The following is a 27,438-nucleotide window of genomic DNA, read 5'->3' as shown; positions in this document are numbered from 1 at the left end:
GAAGAGAAGGCAGTGGATGAGAGGAGTGAGTCTGCAGGTGGAAGATTTCTGTCACTCTGTGTCTCTCCTCTCTCTAATTTTGCCTTTCCAATAAAAGTAATAAATCTTTAAGACTTATTTGTTTCTATTGAAAAGGCAAATACACAGAGAGGAGGAGAGACAGAAAGATCTTCCATCTGCTGATTTACTCCCCAAGTGGCTACAACAGCAGGAGCTGAGTCAATCCGAAGCCAGAATCTTCAACCGGGTCTCCCACATGGGTGCAGGGTCCCAAGGTTTTGGGCCATCCTTGACTGCCTTCCCAGGCCACAGGCAGGGAGCTGGATGGGAAGTAGAGCTGCCGGGATTAGAACCGGTGCCCATATGGGATCCCGGGGCTTTTAAGGCGAGGACTTTAGCCGCTAGGCCACGCCGCCGGGCCCTTAAGTTTTTTTTTTTTTTTTTTTTTTTTAAGATTTATTTTATTTTTTTTATTACAAAGTCAGATATACTGAGAGGAGGAGAGATAGAGAGGAAGTGGAGCTGCCGGGATTAGAACCAGCAGCCATATGGGATCAAGGCGAGGACTTTAGCCACTAGGCCATGCTGCCGAGCCCAAGTTTTTTTTTTTAAAAGGCTTATGGTATCCCAGCATATGCAAGGCAAGGACTTTAGCTACTAGGCTACTGCACCGGGCCTTTAAAAAAAAAAACTTAAGGGCCCGGCGGCGTGGCCTAGTGGCTAAAGTCCTCGCCTTGAAAGCCCCGGGATCCCATATGGGCACCGGTTCTAATCCCGGCAGCTCCACTTCCCATCCAGCTCCCTGCCTGTGGCCTGGGAAGGCAGTCAAGGATGGCCCAAAACCTTGGGACCCTGCACCCGCGTGGGAGACCTGGAAGAGGTTCCTGGTTCCCGGCATCGGATCGGCACACACCGGCCCGTTGCGGCTCACTTGGGGAGTGAATCATCGGACGGAAGATCTGCCTCTCAGTCTCTCCTCCTTTCTGTATATCTGACTTTGTAATAAAATGAATAAATCTTTAAAAAAAAAAAAAACTTAAACAGTGAGTTCAGTCAAAACACAGAAAGGAGGAAACTTAATTAAATGGAGGAGGCAGAACCTAGAAAGGGTGCTGATGAGTGAGACAGGTTGCAGAAGTTTGTGTTAGTGTTTGGAGGACAAGTGGTGGGAGATGAAGATAGAGATTTTTGCTAAGGGTTTTCAATGTTTCTTTTTCAGAGTGGTGAGAGATGATGAAATACTTTTAATAGTGGTAATAATTGGTTTGGACTTAGATAAATTTTTTTTTAAAGATTTATTTTTGTTAGGCAAACTTACAGAGAAGGAGATATGGAGGATGATCTTCCATCTTATGGTTCAACCCCCAAGTGGTTACAGTAGCTGGAGCTGAGCTGATTTGAAGCCAGAAACCAGGCGCTTCCTCCTAGTATCCCACATCAGGGTCCCAAGGATTTGGGCTGTTCTCTACTGCTTTTCCAGGCCACAAGCAGGGAGCTTTATGGGAAGTGGAGCTGCTGGGATACTAAACAATGCTCATATGGGATCTGAGCACATGCAAGACAACGACTTCAGCCACTAGACTACAGTGCCGGGCCTAAAAAATCACTTTTTAACAGTATGGAAAATAGACTGGAGATTGAGAAGGCTGTTGTCATTGAAAACTGAGAGTTTCAGCTAAAGCAATGAGGATGAAGAGTGAAAACAGAGATATTCAGAAAGTAAAATCTTGTAAGAGTTTGGTGACAGGTATATGATAATGAGAAAAGAGGAGATTAAAAGGAACAAATTACCTGTAATTCAGCCATTCACAGAGGTTTGTCTTCTCCTTCTTTCCTTGTTTTTTGTGTTTTAAAAAATGAAGGGAATATTCCATATGCAAATTGATCTCTAACTTGTTTTCCTTATGTGTTAGTATACCATGAATGGCTTGTCATTGTCATTTAATGTGTTAGGATTTTACTATCCTGAAAATCATGCATGTGGAAAACTTAGCATCAGTAACAGAAAATATTAAAGTATATGTAGTTCAGCTTTGTTCCCAGTTTCAGAAAATGTTAATAATACCTTTCTCATTGCAAGAATTAATTGAGATAATGCAAGTAATGTACTTGGCACCATGCTTGAGGAAGCCTAGTGTTTGCCTTGGTGGTGCAGATGTGTTTAAGGGCTCTTACACAAAGAACTGTGCCTTATATGGATACTCTGTGCCAGTGCAGACTTCCCATGAGAAACACCTAAAGAGGAGGGAGACCTGAGCCCGTCACAGAATGTAGAGTATGTAGAGAGGAAGACTGGGAGCGAGAATACGTGTTGCTAGTGTTATTTGGTACACATATCTGGTTAGGTTGGAATGGAGTGGGGAACGTCCAGCCTTTTATGAACCAGGAAATCATTCAGTCTGGCTCTGTCAAGGCAACTGTGGGTGCGACTTGAAATTCAATGCATTATACCAGGCTAATTTTTGATTTAATAATTTCATATAGCCTTCAAATGGTGTTATAAATGTCCATATGGCTGTAGGTGGAGAAAAGGTTTCTTCCTCCTGTGTTAGACAGACATCTCCTGAAATCCAGTTCGTCTTAGATCATTATCCTTGACTTCTGAAGGAGGTAGCCATTGGGGTGAACTTAACATTTCCTTCTTCCTTCAGGCAAACACAGAACCGCCCAAGCTGAGTCGAGATGAGCAGCGGGGTCGAGGCGCCCTCTTACAGGACATATGCAAAGGGACCAAACTGAAGAAGGTGACCAACATTAATGACCGGAGTGCACCCATCCTAGAAAGTGAGTCTCGGCTTTGTTTCTCAGTCAACCACCAGGATCCCAAGGTGGACTCAGAGATTGGTTGGGCTATCACTTTTAAAATGTTTAAAATATATTTCGGGAAAGAAGAAGCAGAGAGGGGAGGCAGAGAGAGAGAAAAAGTAAACCCTTCATCTGCTGGTTCACTCCCCACATGCCCACAACAGCCAGGCCTGGGTCAGGCCAAAAACTCAGTCTGGTGTCTGGTGTCTCATGTGGGTGGCAGGGACCCAGCTTCCCAAGACATCACCTACTGCCTCTCAGAGTGCACATCCGTAGGATGCTGGAAATGAGAGTGGAACAGAGACAAACCCAGGTACCCCAGTTTTCTCTAAGTACGGTAAGGTTGACTGCTTGGTGCTATTTTGTCACAGGAGTTTGACAGCATGAAGCTGCAGAGCAGAGGCGCAACATGTTCCATTTCTTAAAGATTTATTTATTTATTTGAGAATCAGACTTCCAGGGAAGGGAAGGAGATTTTCTGTTTGCTGGTTTACTCTGCAGATAGCTGCTGTGGGCCAGTACTGGGTCTGGACAGAGCCCAGGCACTTCATCTGAGAGTCTCTCCTGGGCCCAGGTACTTGAACTGTCTTGTGCTGCTGCTTTTCACAGGCTAGTAATAGGGAGTTGGATAAGAAGTGGAGCAGCTGAGACTCAAACTTCTGCCTATATGGGATGCCAGCCTCACAAGCAGCAGCTTTACTGGCTGTCACAATGCTGACACCAACTGGTTTTTTGTTTGTTTTTTAACTTGAAGGCAGAATTAGAGAGACAGGGAGAGATGGGAGAGAGAAGAGAGGGATCTGCTGGTTCATTCCCCAAATGGACACAATGGCCAGAGCTGAGCTGATCTAGAGCTAAGAGCTTTTTCTAGGTCTCCCACATGGGTGCAGGAGACCAAGAATTTGGGTCATGGTTTGCTGCTTTCCAAGGCCATAAGCAGGGAGCTGGATCGGAAGTGCCGCTAGGACATGAACCCATGCCCATATTAGATGCCAGTGCTATAGGCAGAGGTTTAACCTGATACACTATCACGACAACCCCTACTTCTTTTCTTCTTCTTTTTTTTTTTTTTTTAAGTTTTTTTTTTTTTTTAAGATTTATTTTATTTTTATTACAAAGTCAGATATACTGAGAGGAGGAGAGATAGAGAGGAAGTGGAGCTGCCGGGGCTAGAACCAGCGGCCATATGGGATCAAGGCGAGGACCTTAGCCACTAGGCCACGCCGCCGAGCCCACTTCTTTTCTTCTTAATTGAAGTTTTTTTGTTTATTTACTTTGGCAGCTGAGAGAAAGTTTCAGTTCTCCAGTACAGATGTCCACAGTAGCCATGGGCAGATCAGGCTGAAACTGGGATGTAGGAACTGTGTCTGGCCCCTCTCGTGGATAGAGAGAGGAGCCTGGCTACTTAGGCCACTATCCCTGCCTCTGTGGGGCTGCAGCCGAAAACTGAGTTGGGAGCCAGAGTTGGTCACTGAACCCAGGCACTTTGATTTGGGCTGCAGCCATCCCGACTGTTAGGCTAAACACCTGCCCCAAGTTTACTTTTTAAAATTGAAGGGCAAGGGCCCAGCAAGATAGCTTAGTGTTTAAATTCCTCGCCTTGAATGCGCCAGGATCCCATATGGGCACTGGTTCTAATCCTGGAGGCTTCAGACTGGCTCAGCTCCAGCTGTTGCGGCTGCTTGGGGAGTGAACCATGGAAAGGAAGATCTTCCTCTAACCTCTGTGTATATCTGCCTTTCCAATAAAAATAAATAAATATTTAAAAAAAAAATTGAAGGGCAAAGCCAAAATGTTTTTTTTTTTTTTTTTTTTTTGCAAATTAAAGCCTTGGTAAGGCAGTAGTTTCTTCTCAGGACTAACTTTGTACCAGCTCAGAGCCTGTGAAGTGAAAACTGTAATGATGTGCTTCCAGAGCCGAAAGGGAGCAGCGGTGGCTACAGCGGCGGTGGAGCAGCTGCCCTGCAGCCCATGGGAGGGCTTTTCCAAGGAGGCGTTCCGAAACTGAGACCTGTGGGAGCCAAGGATGCTTCAGGTACCTGATGGATGCTTCCTTAGGCCATTTACTGAGTGCCTTCACTCAGACTTGTCCCTAGTGGGTCATTGTGGATTGAGGCCTATGGTTGAGGTGGGAGGAAGGAGGAGTGGGAGCAGGGGAGGAATTTATAATCAAAAGCAAAAACTGAGGAATTCAATAAAGGTGTATCCAAACTTGATAAAAAAGAATAGGTATAGATATGTAAGAAGAAGAAAAGTCTGTCATTTATGTTAACATGGATAAACCTGTAGGACTTCATACTCATAGAAATAAGCCAGACAAACTGGTCAGCTCTGCGTGATTTCAGTTTTTCATGGGAGTGCAGACAGTTGAAGTCAGCAGAGAGTAGGATGGTGGTTGTCAGAGGCTGGGTGGTGGGGAGGGAGATACTGGCAAGGAGAGGGAGAGAAAGGGCACAGAGCTTCAGTTAGATGGGGGGATTCAGGGTTAGTGATCTAGCACACAGCACAGGAGCGGTTAGTAGTTAACTGAAGGTTTGTTTGACATACATAAAATGATTTCTGGGGGCTTCCATGGGGTAGGGGAATAAGATTTTAAATATTTTCACCACAAAGCATGTGAAGTGACAAACATGCTAATCAGCATGATTTAAGTCATTCTGTGGTATATGTTATATCCCATGGATATATAATTATCATTTGTCAATTAAAAGTAAAATTTCTAAAATAGGGAATAAATGAAAATGTCTGTAACTTGTACCAGCGGTATTTGTTAGTAGGTCATGAGCCTGAGCCCAGGTTGCAGCAGAACTGTCCTTGCTGTTGCGGAGCTTGCCCGAAGCAGGCTCGGTGAAGTGGAGGTGCTAAGACATGCCGAGCTCTGTTGACCCAGTGTTGTCGTCTGGTGTATTTGTAGAGAATCCAGCTGGTAAGCCGGCCCTGCAAGTTCCCAGTTCTCGAGCTGCTGCCCCTAGGCATCCGGGGTCTGCAGCCAGCGCGCGTCCTCAGGATGATACCGACAGCAGTCGAGCCTCGCTCCCAGAGCTGCCGCGGACGCAGAGACCCTCATTGCCGGACCTCTCTCGGCCCACCACCACCAGCAGCACGGGCATGAAGCACAGCTCCTCCGCCCCGCCCCCACCCCCCCCAGGGCGGCGTGCCAACGCCCCCCCTACGCCTCTGCCGGTGCACAGCAACAAGGCCCCAGCCTACAACCGAGAGAAGCCCTTGCCACCGACGCCTGCACAGAGGCTTCACCCTGGCCGAGAGGGCCCTCCTGCTCCACCCCCTGTCAAACCACCTCCTTCCCCTGTGAATGTCAGAACGGGACCAAGCAGCCAGGCTCTGGCTCCTCCTCCGCCGCCTTACCGCCAGCCTCCCGGGGTCCCCAACGGACCCTCCAGTCCCACCAACGAGTCTGCCCCTGAGCTTCCACAGAGACACAATTCTTTGCATAGGAAGACCCCCGGGCCTGTCAGAGGCCTAGCACCTGCTCCACCCTCTGCAGCCTCCCCTTCCTTAATGAGTACCAGGCCACCTCCCCCAGCGCGGGACCCACCGAGTCGGGGAGCAGGTAAGTGCTTGGAAGCCTTTCCTGCCCCCTGTCATGCTCTGACTTGAGTTTAGCTTTTCTGTTTAGCCTTTTCCCATAGCACTCCTTTAGTAATTGGAGAAGATAAAAGGTTCATTCATTCACTGGTTTATTAAGTGCCTTTTTGTGTCAGACTCACTTGTTAGGGAAACGGCCATAAATTGTAAAAGAACTTTCCTATTCTGGATGGCAAACATACTAGTAAAATCTGAAGATACGTAGCACATAGTATACTTCGCAAAAATGCTGGGGTAGAGGTGGGTAATGAGACTGTTTCATTGGGAGGCAAAGCAGCAACTCTGAGCTGTTGAGAGCTGGAGGCAGGAGCCTGAGCGGGCAGTGGAACCAGGCTCTAGGATGTGTGCGGTGTAGATGTTTACCTACCAGGCCAAACCCCACTCTGGAAATGATAGTTTAAAGTGGTGTTGGTGCTGCGGGATAGAATCAAGAAGGGGCTTAATCTTCTGGTGACAGTTGGTTATTTGAAGAGAGTGGTGAGTAACAGAAGTAGTTATTCAGCGGAATAGCTGTTACAAGCAGTAGGAGTGAAGAATGCAATGACTGAGAGTGAGGAGTTTGTTGGTTTTTTTTGAAAGAGTTACAGAGAGGCTGAGTTGGAGAGATCGTTTATCCACTGATTCACTCCCCCGATGGCCACAATAGCCAGGGCAGGACAAGGCCAAAGCCAGGAGCTGGAACTATATCAGGCTCTCCCACTGGGGTGGCAGAAATTAGACATTTGGGACATCTACTGTTTTTTCTCAAGCCATTTACAGGGTGCTGGATTAGAAGTGGAACAGCCAGGACTTGAACTGGAACCCATAAGGGATGCTGGCACCTCAGACAGAGGCTTAACCTATTGTGCCATGGTGGTGGACACCAAAGGGATGAGTAATCTTGACACATCTTAGAAATAACAAGGAGACCACCATGGTGGCAATGAAAAGACTAAGGGGAAGAATGGGGCCTAGCACAGTAGCCTAGCAGCTGAAATTCTCGTCTTACACGTGCTGAGATCCCATATGGGCGCTGGTGCTAATCCCAGCGACCCCTGTGCTCATCCAGCTCCCTACTTGTGGCTTGGGAAAGCAGTCGAAGCTGACCCAAAGCCTTGGGACACTGCATGGGAGACCCAGAAGAGGTTCCTGTTTCCTGGCTTCAGAACCACTCATCTACAGCCATTGCAGCCACTTAGGGAGTGAATCATCAAATGGAAGATCTTCCTCTCTGTCTCTCCTCTGTATATCTGACTGTCCAATAAAAATAAAATCTTTTTTTTAAAAAGATTTATTTATTTTATTACAGCCAGATATACACAGAGGAGGAGAGACAGAGAGGAAGATCTTCCGTCCGATGATTCACTCCCCAAGTGAGCCGCAACGGCCGGTGCTGCGCCGATCCGAAGCAGGGAACCTGGAACCTCTTCCGGGTCCCCACGTGGGTGTAGTGTCCCAAAGCATTGGGCCGTCCTCAGCTGCTTTCCCAGGCCACAAGCAGGGAGCTGGATGGGAAGTGGAGCTGCCGGGATTAGAACCCCATTCCTTTTTTTAAGATTTTATTTTCGGGCCCGGCGGCATGGCCTAGTGGCTAAAGTCCTCTCCTTGAAAGCCCCGGGATCCCATATGGGCACCGGTTCTAATCCCGGCAGCTCCACTTCCCATCCAGCTCCCTGCTTGTGGCCTGGGAAAGCAGTCGAGAACAGCCCAATGCATTGGGACCCTGCACCCACGTGGGAGACCTGGAAAGAAGTTCCTGGTACCCAGCTATGGATCGGCGCGCACCAGCAGTTGCGGTCACTTGGGGAGTGAGTCATCGGACAGAAGATCTTTCTCTCTGTCTCTCCTCCTCTCTGTGTATCTGTCTTTGTAATAAGAATAAAATAAATCTTTAAAAGAAAGGGATGGGATGGGGAAAGAGTGACTGGATACAGAGGTCAGAAAGCTAGATTTCTATGGTAACTCATTAAAAAAAACTGTAAAGCTTTGAGTTATTTTTTGCTTCTTAAGATTTATTGTACTTATTTGAAAGAGTTAGAGAGGAAAAGAGATAAATATTTCATCTGTTGGTTTACTGCCCCAAGTGGCTGTAATGGATAGAGTTGGGGCAAGCTGAAGCCAGGAGCTGGATCTTCAGGGCTCCCACATGGCTGCCGGGGCCCAAGCAGTTGGACCCATCCTCTTCTGCTTTCCCAGGCGCATTAACAGGAAGCTAGATCGGATGGAGCTGCCTGGTCTCAAGCCAGTGCCCATATGGAATGCCAGATCACAGAGGCTTAACCAACTGTACCAAAGCGCCAGTCAGAGTTTAATGCTAAATGAGATGAGAAGTTGCTGAAAGAGTTTTGCAGTTTTTTTTTGTTTTTTTTTTTAATTTTATGTATCTGAGAGGCAGAGAAAGAGATGTCCCGTGCAATAGTTTACTGCCAAGATGCTTTCAACAAAGCAGCCAAAGGCAGACCTCTAGACCTGCCCATCGCCTGCTGCCTCCCAGTGTGCATAAGCAAGAAGCCGCAGCTGGGGTGGAGCAGGGGCCTGAATCCGGGCATTCTGATGCAGTTACCTCGGTGGCATCCTGGTTACAATACCAATTACTTGCCCTACTGAATAGTTTTAGATAAGATTAATATTTTTATTGGAAAGATAATTACAGAAAAAAGGAAAGATTGAGAGAAAGGTCTTTCATCTGCTGGTTTACTTCCCAAGTGACCTCAATGACTGGAGCTGAACTGATTGGAAGCCAGGAGCTGTACCAAGCAAACAAGGGACCACATCCAGGTCTCTCACGTGGTTGGCAGGAGCCCACGTGCTTGAACCATCATCTGCTGTCGCCCATGTCGCTCATTGTATGTGTGTGTGTACATTAGCAGGAAGCAGCGTCACAAGTAGAGCAGGGTTTTGGCAAGGCGCTTTTCTTACAGGATACAACCCTCCAAGCAGCAGTTTGAATTGCTGAGCCATACAGCACGCTGTAGTAAGAAATTACTATTATTCATAAAGTTTAGTTAAAGGGCCAGGAAACCACAGGTACACTTGGGTCATGTTCAGGGATAGAGTGATCCAGGATGGGAAAGATAGGGGAGGGAGAAGTGTGTTTTAACTTGGACCCTGTGTGTGTCGGAAGAGAGACTGCACCTGCAAAGGGGAATGGTTACATAATAACACCCCCAGGGTCTGGGGGAGGGGGACACATATCCTGGGGGAAGCAGAATGTGATTGATGGGTAGGAAGGGTGTGGCTTTAAGTTCCTTACCTAACTGTCCATTTCGTTTCCCCTTTCGGAGATTTCTGACCTTCAGTCTCAATGGGTTGCTGAAAGATGCAGATTCATCACATCTTCTGTAGTCGCTTGTGTGGATTCAGGACACAGGGTTTGCCTGTCCCATGCTCAGCAATCTCCCCCTATCATCATACTTTCCTTAAACTTCAGGTTGTCTTATATTCCAAAAGGCACTCTATTGCAGGGCTTCCTTTGTAATCTCATTGTTTTGTAGGGTCCTTGAATTCCAGCTGTGTCACTTGAAACCTTACAAGTGGATGTGACCGAGTTCTTCCTAGAGCTAGCACTGCTTGTGATGGCCTGTCCTCAGGGAGGAGCCTGGGAAGCCAGGCAGGTTGTTTGGCCTGTCCGGATTGGCGTTGTTCACTGTCACCTGCTCAGTGTCTCATCGTGTCAATGTGAACTTCGTTAACCGTGTCTTACTTCTCTGGCTGAAGGAGTAAACAGACTGTCAGAGCCTAAGAAAGCTGTTTTCTTTCAGAGTGACCTGAAAGAGCTTTCATTTGGGTAGGCTTGGAATGAAAAATGGCTCAGAGATCTGCCAAGCGGTATTGATGAGATTTTTCTTCGGTCATTGCCCTAGCCAAACTTTGCGACTTTAATAAGAGCGAGTCTTAGAGGAAACAAAACTTAACACATTTGGGCCCAGCATGGTAGCCTAGCGACTAAAGTCCTCGCCTTGAGCGTGCTGGGATCTCATGGGATTCCCATATGGATGCTGGTTCTAATCCTGGTGGCCCCGCTTCCACATCCAGCTCCCTGCTTGTAGCCTGGGAAGGCAGTCAAGGACAGCCCAAAGCCTTGGGGCCCTGCTCCTGTGTAGAAGACCCGGAAGAGCTCCTGCCTCCTGGCTTCGGATTGGCTCAGCACTGGTTGTCGTGGTCATTTGGGGAATCAGTGGACAGAAGATCTTCCTCTTTATTTCTTCTGTCTGTATATCTCACTTTGCAATAAAAAAGTAAATCTTAAAAAAAAAGAAAAAGCACCACACATTAATTGGGCCTGCTTGGCTAGGCCACGTTTATGCACAAAATATATCTCATTACTTTACTACAGCAAGCAATTCAGGAGGAATAATACTGTGTTATTAGAACACTGCTACCTACAGAGGAACTTTCCCATACACTATTTTGGTAACAGATGTTGCATATGACTTAGGTACCAAAGACACATTTCTGAATCACTGGGTTGCAAATATAGTTGGGGAGATAAGATGTGTAATATTTGGAATAGTTAAGAAAAGCTAGTGTGTGTTTTGGGGGTGGTAGCTGGCATTGTGGCAGTGGTTAAACTGCTACTTGCTTCCAGAAAGCAGTGAGTGCTTGGGTCCCTCCTGCCCCTGGGAGAGACCCAACTGGAGTTCAGGCTCCTGATGTTAGTTCTGTTCCAGCCGTTGGAGTTATGTGAGGAATGAGCCCTCAGATATGAGATATCTGTGTGTGTGTGTGTGTCTGTCTGCCTGTCTCCCCGCACTCTGCTTTTAAATTAATAAAGTGTGGTCTGTTTGTATTAGATCTGTGACCCTAGACAGATTACTCAAATCCCAGTCTTCTCATTTGTGAGTGGGGATAATACATCATGCTTTATAGGGGTGGAGTAAGAATTTTAAAGATTTAGTAAATATGAAATGCCTGGAACATTTTGGGTACCCAGTGAATTATAACAGCTATTAATTGTCAGTTAATGGGAAGCACAGGAGTGATACAACTCAAGTACAGTATAACCTAATTAATGATGTTGCCATTTCTTTTGATGTTGCTTCCATAGTTTGAAAGGAAGTATGCCCACATGGACCACTGATTGGAACAGGGGGAGGTAGATGAGACAGTTGCTTCCGATTTTTTTTTTTCTACTGGAAGTGGGGTGGGGTGGGTGGGGAGGCAGAGAAGGACAGAAGGCCACTCCCAGTAGCCAAACCACATGAGGACCTAGGGATGGGGAACAGGCACTGATGTCATCCTAGGATCCCCAATGCAGAGAATGTTCCAAGGATAATACTTAAGTGGTTTCAACAGTTCCGAGAGACTGTTGGTTTTGTTGCTCCAAGGTTGAGGAACTCTTTCCAAAATCTATTGGCTGACATAGTCCATCTTCAGTACACTCTCCCAGATACTTGCTGCCAAAACTTGGCCAGGAGAGTTGTCCAATTTGTTCTGCCCTCCATCCTCCTGATGTTGTAGTAGTAATTTTCTGTAGGCCTCAATGAACTGGCTGTCATGTATGGTGACTGTTTTTTGTCTTTTATGTTTGCATTTGATTCTTGAAAATAGCAAAAAGACTCAGACGTGTGTGAATATTTTTGTGGTAAGATGACCTCAGAAATAAAATTTGGTCATCATGTCACGTTCTGTGTGGTCATTTCTGGTAAACTGGATTTAGAGGCACTTCCAAAAGAGGTATTCATAGTTTTTTGGAGCAATGAGATTTTCACTGGAGACAGGTAACTCCCCAAGATGAATCTGTTATGCATACATTTCATTTTTTTTTAAAAAAAAGATTTATTCATTTTATTACAGCCAGATATACACAGAGGAGGAGAGACAGAGAGGAAGATCTTCTGTCCGATGACTCACTCCCCAAGTGAGCCGCAACGGGCCGGTGTGCACCGATCCGATGCCGGGAACCTGGAACCTCTTCCGGGTCTCCCACGCGGGTGCAGTGTCCCAATGCATTGGGCCGTCCTCAACTGCTTTCCCAGGCCACAAGCAGGGAGCTGGATGGGAAGTGGAGCTGCTGGGATTAGAACTGGCGCCCATGTGGGATCCCGGGGCTTTCAAGGCGAGGACTTTAGCCGCTAGGCCACGCCGCCGGGCCCTATGCATACATTTTAAAAATACCTTATGTACCATGCCAGGATAAGTGACATGGCCTGTAGATGCTGTAGGAGACAGGGAGCAGGGGTAGCTCTCAGAATAGTTGGGGGAGTGCTTGGGAAGAGCCATAAGAAGCTGGGGCATGAATTGAGCCTTTCAGGAAAGGTAGGATTTACTGGTAAGTAAAGGGGGATTCTGAGTGTTTTGAGGGGAGTCACAGAAAGTATGTAGTTTATTTGATTTATTCCACATTCATTGAGGACCTGCTGTGTGCAGTACATTTGGCTGAACTATAGAAACTCGTGAAGGAGCTACTCTGCCATTAAGGAGGACATAGTGTGCTGGAAGATGAGCCTACAACAAGTCCTGGGGATGCTGCAGTGGCAGAGCTGCACACAGACTGGCACACATGCAGAATGGGTCCAGCTGCAACCGAGGAGTTTGGGAAGAGGAGATGCTGAGGTCAGATGGACTGACAGTAGATTATCATGTAAGCAGCCGATACGAAACGTGACGATACAGGAGAGGAAAAGCCCTTGAACAACTTTGAGGAAGTAGTTTATGGAGATTAGTAAGGTAGCATGCAGGATGGAGTGGGTTGGTAAGACATTAGAAGCCAGAACATTTGGAAGTAAAACAGCCAAATACGAAAGATCTCGAAAGGATTATAGAGGAAGGCATGGGAACAGCAGGGAAAAATATCAATAACAAATAGAGTTCTTAATTGGAAAATGGGAAAACATTATACATCGGCTGTGAACTTTGGTGTCTGGAAGAATAGTGATGCTGTTTAAGAATGAGGGAAAGGGGTCCCAACGTGGTAGCCTAGTGGCTAAAGTCCAGGCAGCCCCACTTCCCATCCAGCTCTCTACTTGTGATCTGAAAAAGCAGTAGAAGACAGCCCAAAGCCTTGGTACCCTGCACCCACATGGGAGACCCAGAAGAGGCTTCTGGCTCCTGGCTTTGGATCTGTGTAGCTCCAGCCATTGAGGTCACCTTGGGAGCGAATCATCGGACGGAAGATCTTCCTGCCTGTCTCTTCTGTCTGTATATCTGACTTTGCAATAAGAATAAATAAATCTTTAAGAAAAAGAGAGCGAGGGCCCGGCGGCGTGGCCTAGCGGCTAAAGTCCTCGCCTTGAAAGCCCCGGGATCCCATATGGGCGCCGGTTCTAATCCCGGCAGCTCCACTTCCCATCCAGCTCCCTGCTTGTGGCCTGGGAAAGCAGTTGAGGACGGCCCAATGCATTGGGACACTGCACCCGCGTGGGAAACCCGGAAGAGGTTCCAGGTTCCCGGCTTCGGATCGGCGCGCATCGGCCCGTTGCGGCTCACTTGGGGAGTGAATCATCGGACGGAAGATCTTCCTCTCTGTCTCTCCTCTGTATATATCTGGCTGTAATAAAATGAATAAATCTTTAAAAAAAAAAAAAAGAAAAAAAAAAAGAAAAAGAGAGCGAGAGTTACAGAGAGGAGCTATAATAGAGAAGTTGTCTAATGACTCACTCCCCGAGCGACTGCAATGGCCAGAGCTGGACCAGTCTAACATCAGGACCCAGGAGCTTCCTGCAGGTCTTGCACGTGGGCGCAGGGACCCAAGGACTTGAGCTATTCTCCACTGCTTTTTCAGTTCATGTCAGGGGAGCTGGATCGGAAGTGGATTAGCTGGGACACGAACCAGCACCCATACGGGATGCTGGCACCACAGATGGAGGCTTAGTCTGCTATGCCACAGCGCCGGTCTATGCATGTGATATTTTAGCTTGCTACCCAAAGAGGCTCACGAAGCCTGAGTTTTGGAAGGCACCAGAATGCTCTCTCATCTGATGTCTGTCAAAGCCCCGTATTTCTTACCATTTCCATTTTGGAGCCTAATTACTTGGGATTTTAATTGCAGCTCCTCCACCCCCCCCACCCATGATCCGAAATGGTGCCAGGGACGCTCCCCCTCCTCCCCCACCGTACCGAATGCATGGGTCAGAACCCCTGAGCCGAGGAAAGCCCCCACCTCCGCCGTCAAGGACACCAGCTGGGCCACCCCCTCCTCCGCCACCACCTCTGAGGAATGGCCACAGAGATTCTATCACCACTGTCCGGTCCTTTTTGGGTAAGTAGCTGGCTCTTTCACTCCGTCGGGAGCTCACTAACTCTAGTGCCTTGGTTGCCGCCACGTGGATAGTGTGCAGTGGGAATGCTCGTTGGAGTCCCCTTGTTGAGGGCAGTTCTCCCAGCCCCACCCTCAGATGTGCTCCAGCCGTGGAATGCCTTTCTTTGTGTGCAGTCTAGCCGTGGCTGCTTTGGAAGATGGGCACAGGTCTCCCTATGCAGCGTGTTTCTCGTCATCAAAAGCCATTCCCTGAAGTCATTCTGTAAAACAACTAGATTGAAGATTTAGAGTAGATGAATTTTTCCTGGATTTTCGATCCTGAGGCTCCTGCCAAAGAGCTTCTGTAGTTCTTCAGGCCTGGGATGAAGCCCCAAGGGAGGTGATCTGGAGGATGTTGCTGTTGCCCTGCCGAGGACTCCTAGGTAGTGTGGGCCCTTGCTGTCATAGCACTCCGGAGTCCTTAATGGGCCTCCTCCGCCTTTTTGTAAGATTTACTTATTTATGGGCCCAGCGCGGTAGTCTAGCAGTTCAAGTCCTCGCCTTGAACGTGCTGGGATCTCATGGACACTGGTTTTAATCCTGGCAGCCCCGCTTCCCATTCAGCTCCCTGCTTTTGGCCTGGCAAAGCAGTAGAGGACAGCCTAAAGCCTCACATGGGAGGCCTGGAAGAGACTTCAGGCTCCTGGGTTTATACTGGCACAGCTCCGGCCATTGCAGCTGCTTGCGGAGTGAATCATCAAACGAAAGATCTTCCTCTCTGTCTCTCCTTCTCTCTGTATGTCTGCCTTTCCAATGAATCTTTTTAAGAAGATTTATTTATGTATTTCAAAATTTATTGATCTTTTAAAAGGATCTATTTTTTATTTTTTTATTTTAAAAATACCTTAATATTTTTAACACTTTTGTATTTTTTATATTTTTATATTTATATTTTATATTTATTTATTTCAAGATTTATTTATTTACATAAGCAGGACTGCAGGGATTCGAATCGGCAGCCATATAGGATCCCAGTGTGTTCAAGGCGAGGACTTCAGGTGCTAGGCACTGGACCCTTAAGATTTACTTCGTTTTTATTCAGTAGGTTGAGTTATAAAGAGGAGAGAGATCAGTCTTCCATTCTTCTATCCACTAATTCACTGTCCAAATGCCCACAATAGCCAGAGCTTAGCAGAGCTATAACCAGGAGCCTGAAGCTTCCTCCAGGTCTCATGGGGGTGCAGGAGCCCAAGGTTGGACCATCTGCTGCTTCTCCCAGGTCATTAGCTGGGAGTTGGTTTGGAAGTGGAGCAGCCGGATCTTAAACCGATGCCCATGTGGGATGCTGGTAGCACATGTAGAAAGTTAGGCTGCTCTGCTATACCACCAATCCCCAGTAGGCTCTCATTACATTTCAGTCTGCTCATCTTAGGTGGGTCAGGATTTTTCCTGTGATTATATGTTCTTATTGTAGAAACCTTAGGAATGTGATCAAACTACAAGCTAGAGAAAATTTGGGCCGCCTTGTGGAGGGATCCTAGAAAGTAGGAGTGGGGACCATGAGATGGCTGAGCCAGCTGAGTTGCATAGCTGAATGAGGTTTCCTAGGCTGAAGCGGAATGCCCACATCTCTCAGGTGAATATGTCTAAGTTGAGTTGGTTTCCCAGAATCAGCTCAAAAGACTTGTTAATGTAAAGACCCTTGGACCACAACCTCTGTGAAGCACACAGGGAGCCGTGCCAAGAAACCTGGTGTTGGGGGCAAGGCCAGCCCCCAGCACATCAGAAGAAAGGCAGATTGTCATACAGGGTCCACGTGGTCCAAAGTCTGTGGGAGCACAAGGCAGGGTGACAGGAATTAATGTTCTGTTCTTTTCCCAGATGATTTTGAGTCAAAATATTCCTTCCATCCAGTAGAGGATTTTCCTGCTCCAGAAGAATATAAACACTTCCAGAGAATATACCCCAGCAAGACAAACCGAGGTAAGAAGAGTGGATAAAGTTTAATGTAAATTCACCTTATCTGTCAGAAAGCCAGAGACAGTTCTTCCTTCTGCAGATTTACTTCCCAAACGTCCGCAGTAGCTGGGCTGGCTCAGGCTCAGGTTAGGATCCTAGAGCTCAGTTCAGTCTCCCGTTTGGGTTTCAGGGACCCAATTCCTTGACTATTACCTGCTGCTTCCCAAAGTGTGCATTAGCCGGAAGTTGGAATTGGGACATCTCCCAAGTGGTTTGTTTTTGGTTCTGTTTTTTTTTAAGATTTATTTATTTGCAATGCAAAGTAAAAGAGGAAGGGACAGAGAGAGATATCCTCCATCTGCTGTTTCATTCCCCAAATGCCTGCAACAGCCAGAGCTGGGCCAGGTTGCAGCTAAGAGCCAGGCATGCCATCCTTGTGTGTCATGCTTATGTGATGTCCTTGGGCTGTTAGTGTTGTCCCCCTCCCCCGAGGCATGGTAGCAGGAACCTTGAGAAGTTGGAAGTAGCTGAAACTTGAACTGGTACTCAGATAAGGGATATGGGTAACCCAAGCAGTGGCTTAGCACAGCATACAGAACCTACCTCATCTACTTAATTTATTTGTTAAGATTTATTTGTTTGAAAGGCAGGGTGATAGAGGAAGAAGCCAGAGATAGGTCTTTGATGTACTGGTTCGTTCTGCAAATGGCTGCGGTAGCCAGGACCGGGCCAGGCAGAAACCAGGAGCCAGACTCTCCAGCTGGGCTTCCCGTGTGTGTGGCAGGGACTCAAAAGTACATGAAACGTCAGCTGCTGCTTCCCAGGGGTATGAGCAGGGATCGCTGTTGGAAGAGGGGTATCCGGGATTTGAACCAGCACTCCACCATAGGCTGCAGGCATCCCAAGCAATGGGATAACCCAATGACCCCTAGAGGATAACCCTCCTTTTTAAAATTTATTTGAAAGCAGTTTGGGGCCTGACTCGGTAGCTTAGCTGCTAAGGTTCTTGCTTTAAATGTGCCGGGATCCCATATGGGTGCCAATTCTAATCCTGGCAGCCCCGCTTCCCATCCAACTCCCTGCTGGGAAAGCAGTCAAGGACAGCTCAAGGCGTTGGAACCTTGCATCCCTGTGGGATATCAGGAGGAGGCTTCTGGCTCCTGGCCAGCTCAGTACTGATTTTTGCGGTCACGTGGGGAATGAACCCGTGGATGGAAGATCTTCCTCTTTGTCTCTCCTCTTCTCTCTATATCTGACTTTCCAATAAAAATATTAATAAATCTTTTTAAAAAAAGAAGAAGAAAGCAGAGTTTGAGGCTGGCATTGTGGCATGACAAGTAAAGACACTTCCTGCAGTGATAGCATCCGGTGTAGGTAGGTGCTAGGTTGAGTCCCAGCTATTCCACTTTTTTTTTTTTTTTTAATCTGAAAAGCAGATTTACAGAGAGAGAAGGAAATGCAAAGCGAAACCTTGCATCTGCTGATTTATTTCCCAAATGGCCACAACAGCTGTGGCTGGGCCAGGCCAAAGCCAGGAGCCAGCAAGTCTGGGTGTGCCACATGGGTGTCAGGAGCCCACGTGTTTGAGCCATCTTCCTGTGCCTTCCTACGTCCTGTATTAGCAGGGAGCTGGATCAGAGGTGGAACTGCTTGGACTCAAAGTTTCTCATTGGAATGCTGTTGTCACAGGCAGTTGTTTAACTTGCTGTGCCACTGTCGCTGTCCTGCAGCGATGGACTTGGTGCACGGAGCCGATAATAACACGCTTGGACTACTGACTGATGATCAATAGCCAAAATTTATTAGGGGCAACAGACTTTATATGCTGAGGGTCATACAGGATTAGGGTAGAGATACTTAGTTCATCAACAGAACCATCAACTGTTTCTATGCCTTAGTTTGGAAGTCCTTTTGCCTTGTATATTACTTCCCACTCAACTGTTCTTATACAAATGATATCTCATCAGGTATACAAAAGGTAGCCATACAGTTGTTCTCATGCAAAGGATATCCAATCAGTCACACACAAGACATCCATTCAGTTGTTTATCATACAAATATTGTCCCATCAACTGTAATCCCATGCTCGTTGACTACGGTCCGCTGACCTATGGTCACAATGTCCTCCTACATGCCACAACACCCATCTTCCCCACTCCTTCATCTTCTTTAAAACAATAAAAAATATAGCTAGATTTCTTTTTAACGTACATATTTATTTACAAAATAGCATGGCGCTCCCAACTGCTGGTTCACTTCCCAAATGCCCACAGCAATGGCATCTGAAAGCAGGAACCATGAAGTTAGTTAATCTGAGTCACATGTGGGTGGCAGGAATCCAGTTACCTGAGCCGTTCTGCCATCCAGGATCAGTTAGAAAGAAGTCAGAGCAGGAGGAGTGGGTGATGGGTGTGGAATCCAGCTATTCCAAGAGTGTCTTTGCCAGGTTACGTGCAAGTCAGGTACTCACCCCAAGACCCCGTGTGTAAAGCCCAACTGAAATCTGTCTGTCCGGAGTCTGGTGAGTGACATGTATGTGTGCTGTTTATTTCTGTGTTTCAGCTGCCCGTGGAGCTCCCCCTCTGCCACCCGTTCTCAGGTGAAGCCTGGCTTAACTCCTGTTCTCAGGAAAAGGATGGACCTTGGCCACTTCTCAGACGGTCCCTTCCGTTTCCCTGAATCCTGCATGAGAACTCCTAACGTGTTTCCTCAGTGCAGCCAACCCCTAGACTCGAAGCGTCCTCACAGCTCACCTCCATCTATGCATCTCACCTCTGGACTCGGTGATTGGACTCTTTATATTGCAGTAGGGTCTCAAACCCTGCCGCCGTCCCTCCCCTAGCCAGCTTTGCTAGGCAGACGAGGAAGACGCTTCTGTGTCTCCTACTCTCCTCCTGGGGAAAGGTGCCTTGTTGTGATGAGCTAATTTGTTGGTGCAGGGTAGGGAATGGTAGCCCTACTTCCTGTGCCCGCTGTGGAGAAGCTTGTATTATATGTATTTCATCATTTAGCAGGCTGGCATGGCAAGGACTTTTGCGGAAGAGGGACATTTTTTGTGCAAGAGGGAAGCAATTTTCAGAGAAGTGATCTGTTTTAAAGGTCAGGTTTGGAGAATGGGCAAGGAAATGGGTCTGCTTTATTTTTAGAGGTATTTTGGTTTTATACTCACTCTGTTCTCCCTCCACCCGCCAGGGATAATTTGGATATAAACACTAAATACTAATCACTTAAACTAAGCATGTAACGAAAAGAAAGGGTGAAGGAAACTGAGGATCCATTTATTGCTGGTTGGATCCTCTGCAGCAAAGGGACCAGGAGCCACTTCTGTCTCTGGGACTCTGCCCCATTTCCTCAGGGGGCTAGTCTGAGGGGTAGTCTTCCTCTATTCTGCCACTCATCCTCTCAAGAAAAAAGTCACTGCTAGGCAGGGTCATCATTCATTAACAAATCCCAGAAAGCCTCTGTTGAAAGAAAGATAAGGTTGGGCCTGGACCTTGGCTTTGACCTTAGCTTTGAGTCATCCTGTCTCCTGTGACCTTCCCTGAAGTGGTCAGTGAGTCCTTAGGCCCTGGAGGATGTTCTGCAGTGACAGAAAAGGTGAAGTACCTCATGGAAGGGACAGACTTGGTGAAGAGGGGTGGCTGTGAAGGATTCTGTGGTCTGCTCATGCTGACACTCAGAACCCATCTCCCTGGGCAGGCTCCTCCTGCTCCTTTCTCTACTACCTTTGCCTTCCCAAAACTGAATGGGTTAACCCAGCAAGTAGAGAAGGGTGTGGAAGTGAGTACAAGCTTAGGGGATATTCAGAGATTTTTTTTTTTTCCCTGCACAAAGACATCATTGAGGTGTGCCTCAATCCATTAGATCTTCTTGGCAGCCAGCAGTGTGTCATTTCTTTGTCTTCTAGGTCCTGGCTTAATTAGAGAGCACAGAGAAAATGGAGGTTCTCCCTGGGGTTGGACAGTGGAACAAGGACTTAGTTTTCTCGAATAGTAGGGTGGAGTTCCTGCATCCACATCTAAGGTGATTTGGTTTGCTACAGCTGTTGCCACCTTCCAAGGCTGCTCAAAGCCTGGTACAAGAGCCAGGAGACCATGACTATTGGAAAGGGTTGGGGAAATAAGTTTAAAATTTTAATCTGATGCACCACAGGCTTAAATAGGGACCTTTCTGATCTGTTGAATCACAGGGTAAGGATCTGTGTGTGGGGTCAGGTGCATCCCAGGTCTTCCCAGTGCTAGGTGAGGGGGCCCAGCTTGGTTTATTTGTATGGGGTCTGCTGTCCTTTGCATCCCTTGGACCACATTGATTCTGACACAATCCATGATTAGGTCCCTCACCAAGCATTTCCTAATGGTTCTTTTTTTTCCATACCCGTTAGCAGTTACCTCTCAGAAGTATCCCCATCATTCCGAAGTGAAAAGAGTGGAGAAGAGGGCCACTGGTGGAGGGCAAAGTAGAGTTCCAGCATTGATGCTGCTGCTGGGCTCCAGGGTACATGCTGACACGTTACTGAACTTTGACTGTGAAGTCTTCCCATTTATTTTTGAAATGGGAGTGAATGCCTTTTTGTACAATGTTATCAAAGTGTCTTTTCCTTTTTCTCAAAGATAGAACATCAAAATAAGCATTGCAAGTAAAACCAAACCCCAGCTTTTTGTTGGGGCTGCTACTTTCCTCCCAGTGATCTGCTGCCCCTCAGCTCCCCAACAGTTGGACTGTCACATGGGTATTGATTGTATTTTCACTGTCTAGGCCTCATGAGAAAAGGTCCATGTCTAGATCTGGTCATTGGGTTTTCTTTTTCAGTGCATGTTGATGACACAGCATTTGTTTAAACGTCTTCGCCTTATACGTTGTTTGGTTCACTGTTAATAGCAGATTTGTTGTCGTGTATAGTTCCTATTGAAGATGGAAATGTGATCCTCACAGTTATTGGCTTATTTTGTATGTTGTAAAAAGAAGCTTGTAATATAGGTTTAAGGTGGGCTGGCTAAAGAGCACTAAAACTTCTCACCTTTTAAACTGCTCTGTTTATCTGCTTGTGGGAATGTTGTCTCTTCAGTGGAAGACTGGGTGGTCTCATGTTGAGGCTGTTGCCCAGTCCTGTTAGCTCCCTGTGCCCTCCAAAGGAAGAGACGTTGCCCAGTGAAGCATTTGGAAACTGTATTAAAAGCCCCCGTGTGGGCTTGATTTTGTGATTTTTTTTTTCCTAGTGGGAAAAACTCAACAGTTATTTCTTGCTGCCCTGTCTGGGAAGTAGGGCAGCGGCCCCCCGGGTTTTTAAATGAGCTAGCTGCCCCTCTTTCCGTTCTTGTCTGGTCAGCAAACCTGGACCAAAGCACTTTGATATTCCAAGTGTGTTTTTTCTCTGTGGTGGGAACTTGCTTCAGCTGCAGTGCCCATTCCCTTCCACAGCCTAGACCAGCAGAGAAAGAGCCTAGAACTGCCCCAGCCATTGGATGTGAGGCTACTGTCTCCGGGAGTTCCTCCTATCCCTCCCGACCGGCAAAGGCCAGGAGACCAGTCACTGGCCTTCGCACTGGGGGAATCCTCTCACCCTGTAGCTTTCCATTTGAAACCCAGATTTACCTCCCGGGGAGGGGTGAGGAAGAAATTGTAAATAGATTTACTACAGAGCAACTCAGGGTTGGGGTGTGTTTTAATTCTCCTGATCACTTGAAATAATCTGTAAGCCGAGTGTTTATGCAAGTGGGGGAGCAGTGGGACTCCAGGAGCCTTCCTTTCTGCAAAGCTGTAGGGCTGGAGTACGGGGCTAACGCATGGACACCGAGCTGTCTGTCCTTCGGGAAACCCAACCTGCAATCAACTGCAAATTAGACTCTTCCAATTCCAGCTCTAGTCTTTCTTTCCCTATTGAACCTCAGTCCCTGCCTACCTGGTTGAGGTGGCCTTCTGTTAAACCAGCCTACTTTAGGGAATGGGAGGGGAGAAAGGAGGCCCATTACAACTCTACCTTCGAGACTCATCTCTTAGGAACAATGAAATAAAAGCTATAACCACCTTCAGAACCACACACCAAAAGATTAAGAAAAAAAAAAAATTTTGTTTAACTGAAGGAAGGGTTTGGTTCCATTCAGCTCCACCTTCATCGTGCCTTTACTTGTGTTATATTTTTGTGCTTTCTTCCTCTCCCTGTTTGAATTAAAATCTTCCTTGATAATGACTGTTTTCATCTTCTACTCTTGTCTCTGACCACCTGGTGAGCTCCTTCTCTGTCTTCAGCCTCATTCCCCTGACAGCAGAGGGACCATGCTGGCTTTCCCCGTGTCTAACCCTTGTCCTCTCCTACTGACCAACAGGCGTGTCACAGGCAACACTGAATAAAGCCTGGCGTGTGTGTGTGCGTGCGTGTGTCCATCCATCTGCATGTGGATCAGTTGCTTTTAAAAGATAATTTATTGTATGATTTATTTTGGAGTTAATATTTCTGATTAAAAGTATTCTTCCCAAATGGCATTGCTATTATGCCCCCTCTCCCAAAATGTAATCTGGTCTCAGGTTGGAACCCTCGGTACATTTCTTCTGAATGTTGTGCAGTTTAATTAAACCTTGCTTACAAACAAAAACACTAACAAACTTGAAGACTGTGTACTCTTGTCTGGAATACCGCTTCCAGTGATGCCACGGACAGGGGAGAAAATGTGTTGCTCATGGTCCCACCTGCAGCTTCCCAGGGGTTTTTTCTTCCCTTTCCTGCTGCTTTGAAACCATCACAGTTAAGTCACATGCTGACCAGGAAAGTCTGACCATCGTCATTCTGTATTTGCCACCATCACTGCCCTTTGCCCCAGGATTTCAGGGAGCCCTGGAGGCCTCATGGCCTTATGTCCTTTCTCCTGCATTGCTTACAATTCTTTCTGTGCTGTGTGGCAGGTGCTCAGGTTGAATGGAAGAAAAGGTAGGGGCAGGATATACAGTCTGGTGTATCTTCATGTGGGTGTGGGCTATTTTTCTTTACTGCCTTTTTAAGCTGAAATCTTAGCTGGTTTTCATGAACTTTGACTATGTGTAAATATTCAGCCACTTTCTGCTAACTGTGGCCAGCTGATACAATGACCACTATAGCTTAATAAGTTTAACTTGTACTTTCATCACTAGCAAAGGTCTTGAAATTATTTCCCATACTGATTCATAATGGGTGTGTGTATGAATCATTCACATAATTTAGATATAAAAACCTATGAGGGTGACAGAGGGTAAAAAAGGGCTCCTTTTATTTTCATTCATACTTACCAGATTGGCTGAATTCTTGATTTTATTTTTTGACCCACCGTTGTTAGTATGATTAATAAACTACCTATTTATTAGTTTAATTGTTCATCCCGACTTTAAATAGCCTGCAAATGAAGCAAGGCTAAATGACTTTCAGATTTCTAGCACTTTGATTCCTTTCGTCTTGCATCTTATTGGGTTGGTGTTGCTCAAGTGAGAGGAGGTCGGACAGGTCCTTCCACTGCGATTTGATGCCTCTGTGATACTCTGTATGCGCTAGAAGGTGATAAGAGCACTGATTTGCTCACTGTAATTACTACTGAGACACAACTGTTTACCATGAATGTGCCTCTTAAAATATTTCACAACCCAATCCAGCCATGCAACTCACTGGGAGGAAGCTGCCTGTCTGACCTCATAGTTTTCTGCTTACAGGCTAACAACAAACACTAGGGCAGGTGTTGCAGTGTTGCAAGTTAAGATGACCCTTGGGGTTCCTACATCCTGTATTGAGGTGCCTCCCAGAGTCCTAACTACTATGCTTTCAATTGAGGTTCTTGCTAAGGTACCTGGAAGGCAACTGATGGCCCAATGACCTGGGGTTCCTGCAACCCACAAGGGAGATCCAAATGGAGTTCCTGGCACAGCCTCTGCTATTGGAGCCATCTAGGGAATGAACCAGTGAATGAAATGTGTTTCCGTTTTTGCAATACATTCATCTTTTTTAAAAGTGAGGGGGAGGATGAGGGACTAAAATGTCAACTTCAGGATCCTAACCATCCGGAGAACAGCTTTCCCTCAGTCTATACCTTTTACACAGAACTCATCCACTCGTAGGTTTAGTGGGGCGAGATTGGAAGGATTACATGTGCGTTAGATGTCCACAAAAAGCCTTTATGAACAGGGTGGATGTCTACTTGGCAGAAATACGCTTTCCACTCCTTGATTCAGAAAGCAGTTTATTGTTTGACTTTACCCTGAAATGAACAGCAAGACATGGTTCTTGTCTGCCAGCAGCTCATCAAGTGGCTCTCAGGACAGCTGTGAGTACAAATGTGCATAGTGCATCAGAAGGCTGTCTTTGGGATGGTGACTGGTGTCCTACATAGGAAACATCAGAAACAAAGCACTTGGGCCCGGCGGCGTGGCCTAGCGGCTAAAGTCCTCGCCTTGAATGCCCCGGGATCCCATGTGGGCGCCGGTTCTAATCCCGGCAGCTCCACTTCCCATCCAGCTCCCTGCTTGTGGCCTGGGAAAGCAGTTGAGGACGGCCCAATGCATTTGGACACTGCACCCGCGTGGGAGACCCGGAAGAGGTTCCTGGTTCCCGGCTTTGGGTCGGCGCAGCACCGGCCATTGCAGTCACTTGGGGAGTGAATCATTGGACGGAAGATCTTCCTCTCTGTTTCTCCTCCTCTCTGTATATCTCACTTTGTAATAAACTGAATAAATCTTTAAAAAAAAAAAAAAAAAGCACTGAAGTGGCAGTATGGTGGTGTACACATCCTGTCACTGCAGGGTCACTGGTAGAATGGGAAAGCTTCCAGGGACCACATTCTGTGGTTCTCTGCCTGCTATGTCAGCAGTCATTTGCTTTTGTAGGGATTTCTGGATCAGGGCTACATCCCCTAGTATTTTCACAGCATCAGATATGCATGGTAAGTATTTTTTTGTTATTTACAATTTTTTTGTTAGTTTATGATACAGTTCCATAGGCTTTGGGATTTCCCTTACTCCCACCTCAAGTCCCCTCCTCCCCACTGAGTTCCCCTATATTATTACTATAACATAGTTCTTCATAAATAGTCATATGTGCATCATTGCGGATTGGACAGTGACAGGGAGTCCAGCATCCTATTGTCAAGATATAGTTAACAGTTTCATTGGGAGTCCATCTTTGATCTGGAAGTGGAGATGACTAGTGCATTGTATCCTCACGTCTGGACATGATAGTGTCCATTACAGTAACCTTACATCCTATTAAATGAAAAGCCACAAATCAAAATAACAGGAAGAAAAATAGAAATTTATAGTGCCATGAAGTTCTCAAGAGATTTTGGTAGTTCAACAGTCCCGAATAGCTGTCAATCTCACCACTCGAATCATGAAATCTGTCCAGAATCCGCTGGCTGCTGTGGCCCACCTGGGAGTCTCCATCTGCCCAGATATTCACTGCCAATGCTTGGTTGGAGTAGTTGATCAATTTGTTCTGTCCTTTGTCCTCCATCATGGTACCCGGTGTCCTCTGAAGGCTCCAATGTACTGCCATATCCTCCATGTGCATTTTGATATGCATGGTGAGTATTTACAGCTTTCTCCACTCTCCTCCAACACTGAGTCCTGTTCATTACCTGCCAACTCTTAAATGCTGGCTGACCATACATGACCATTTCAAGTCTGTCAAGAGCAATTTTTAGGGGCCCACTGGTAAAGTTAGGAACAGTGAAGGTTACCTCCTGGGTTCTGCTGTCATCAAAAGTGTGTTGGGGGGGAGAGGCGGGGCAGGTTTGTGGCACAGTGTGTGAAGTGTGCACCTGTGGCACTGCCTGCGATGCTGCATCCCATATAAGCACTGATTCAAGATTTAGCTGGCATGCTTCCGATGCAGTGTCCTGCTGAATGTGAAAGCAGTGGGAGGTGACCCAAGACATGGGACACCTGTCTGTTGAGGCCATTTGGGAAATGAACCAGCAGATGGATCTGTCACCTGCTTTGCCTTACAAATCTTTTTAATAGCCCTTTCTGGGCCCAGCGTGATAGCCTAGCAGCTAAAGTCCTCACTTTGCATGCATCGGGATCGCATATGTGTACTGGTTTGTGTCCCAGCGGCTCCACTTCCCTGCTTGTGGCCTGGGAAAGCAGTAGAGGATGGCCCCAAGTCTTGGGACCCTGCACCTGCGTGGGAGACCTGAAAGAAGCTCCTGCTTCCTTGCTTCAGATTGGCTCAGCTCTGACTGTTGCCGCAACTTGTGGAGTGAACCAGCAGTTAAAAAGATCTTTCTCTCCTCTCAGTAAATATGACTTTCCAATAAAAATAAAATTTTTAAACTTTTTTCTTTCATGATGTCTTTAAGAAAAAAAATGTTCACCTTCACCTAGACTTGGGTGTTCTTTAAGGAACCTGAGGTTTAGAAGGATTATTGGATTTGAAGTCTGGGCTACAAATTACTGCTCTAATTTAGATTTTTCATTAGAGGCTCAGCTTGCCTCTTCTCTAATTGTCTTCCTTGGGCCTGAAACCCCAGTGTTTAGCCATAAAAGGCTAAGGGGCCATAATTCTACTTCCCACCATGTGTGAAAGGTTGGTTAAGTACTGCAGAAACTCTAACATTTCAAAATAAAAGCAAGGAGTATATCTCATTTATTACCCTTGAAGCGCAAGTCAAAAGAGGCAGTGTATTCGTTCAGCCCTCGGGTCCCTTCCCGGCTGCCTACAGGCTGAGACCTATGTCCTACTACACATAATTTGTGTTCTGCCTTGTAGGGTGGAGCGTCTGAGAGGCACCTTGCCGCGCAGTCGGCATCGTCCCCTAAACGGAAGGCAACAGTGACCTCACCAGCACGTCCACCGCGAAGCAGAGTCGCCCCAGGAAAGACTACGTGTCCCGGCGGGCTTTGCGGCGCAGCCGACCAGCCGAACGCCAAGCAACCCGCCGCCAGCGCGCGTACTGCCG

General features: G+C 46.9%; 1 protein-coding gene and 1 long non-coding RNA gene across 5 annotated transcripts in view; both read left to right on the top strand.

Annotated features, from left to right (window-relative positions):
* The window catches only part of WIPF2 (WAS/WASL interacting protein family member 2), a 49,041-nt gene extending 26,326 nt beyond the window's left edge, over nt 1–22,715 (top strand). For all 4 annotated transcript variants that reach the window (XM_058675223.1, XM_058675222.1, XM_058675225.1 and 1 more), the window contains exons 3-8: nt 2,652–2,784; nt 4,721–4,840; nt 5,720–6,376; nt 14,381–14,590; nt 16,451–16,552; nt 19,091–22,715. In XM_058675223.1, coding sequence (XP_058531206.1) covers nt 2,652–2,784; nt 4,721–4,840; nt 5,720–6,376; nt 14,381–14,590; nt 16,451–16,552; nt 19,091–19,131 — 1,263 coding nt within the window. In that variant the 3' untranslated portion in view covers nt 19,132–22,715. The remainder of the gene's footprint in view (nt 1–2,651; nt 2,785–4,720; nt 4,841–5,719; nt 6,377–14,380; nt 14,591–16,450; nt 16,553–19,090) is intronic.
* Nucleotides 22,716–25,364: 2,649 nt separating this feature from the next.
* LOC131482303 (uncharacterized) lies at nt 25,365–26,598 on the top strand. The gene is made up of 3 exons (XR_009246887.1): nt 25,365–25,422; nt 25,884–26,061; nt 26,501–26,598. It is a non-coding gene; the product is annotated as an uncharacterized LOC131482303 (long non-coding RNA).
* Nucleotides 26,599–27,438: the final 840 nt, after the last annotated feature.

The sequence above is a fragment of the Ochotona princeps genome, chromosome 17, assembly GCF_030435755.1.
Source record: "Ochotona princeps isolate mOchPri1 chromosome 17, mOchPri1.hap1, whole genome shotgun sequence".
Taxonomy (NCBI): domain Eukaryota; kingdom Metazoa; phylum Chordata; class Mammalia; order Lagomorpha; family Ochotonidae; genus Ochotona; species Ochotona princeps.
Note: the sequence above shows the minus strand (reverse complement) of the source record. Positions and strands in the feature narration are given on the sequence as shown.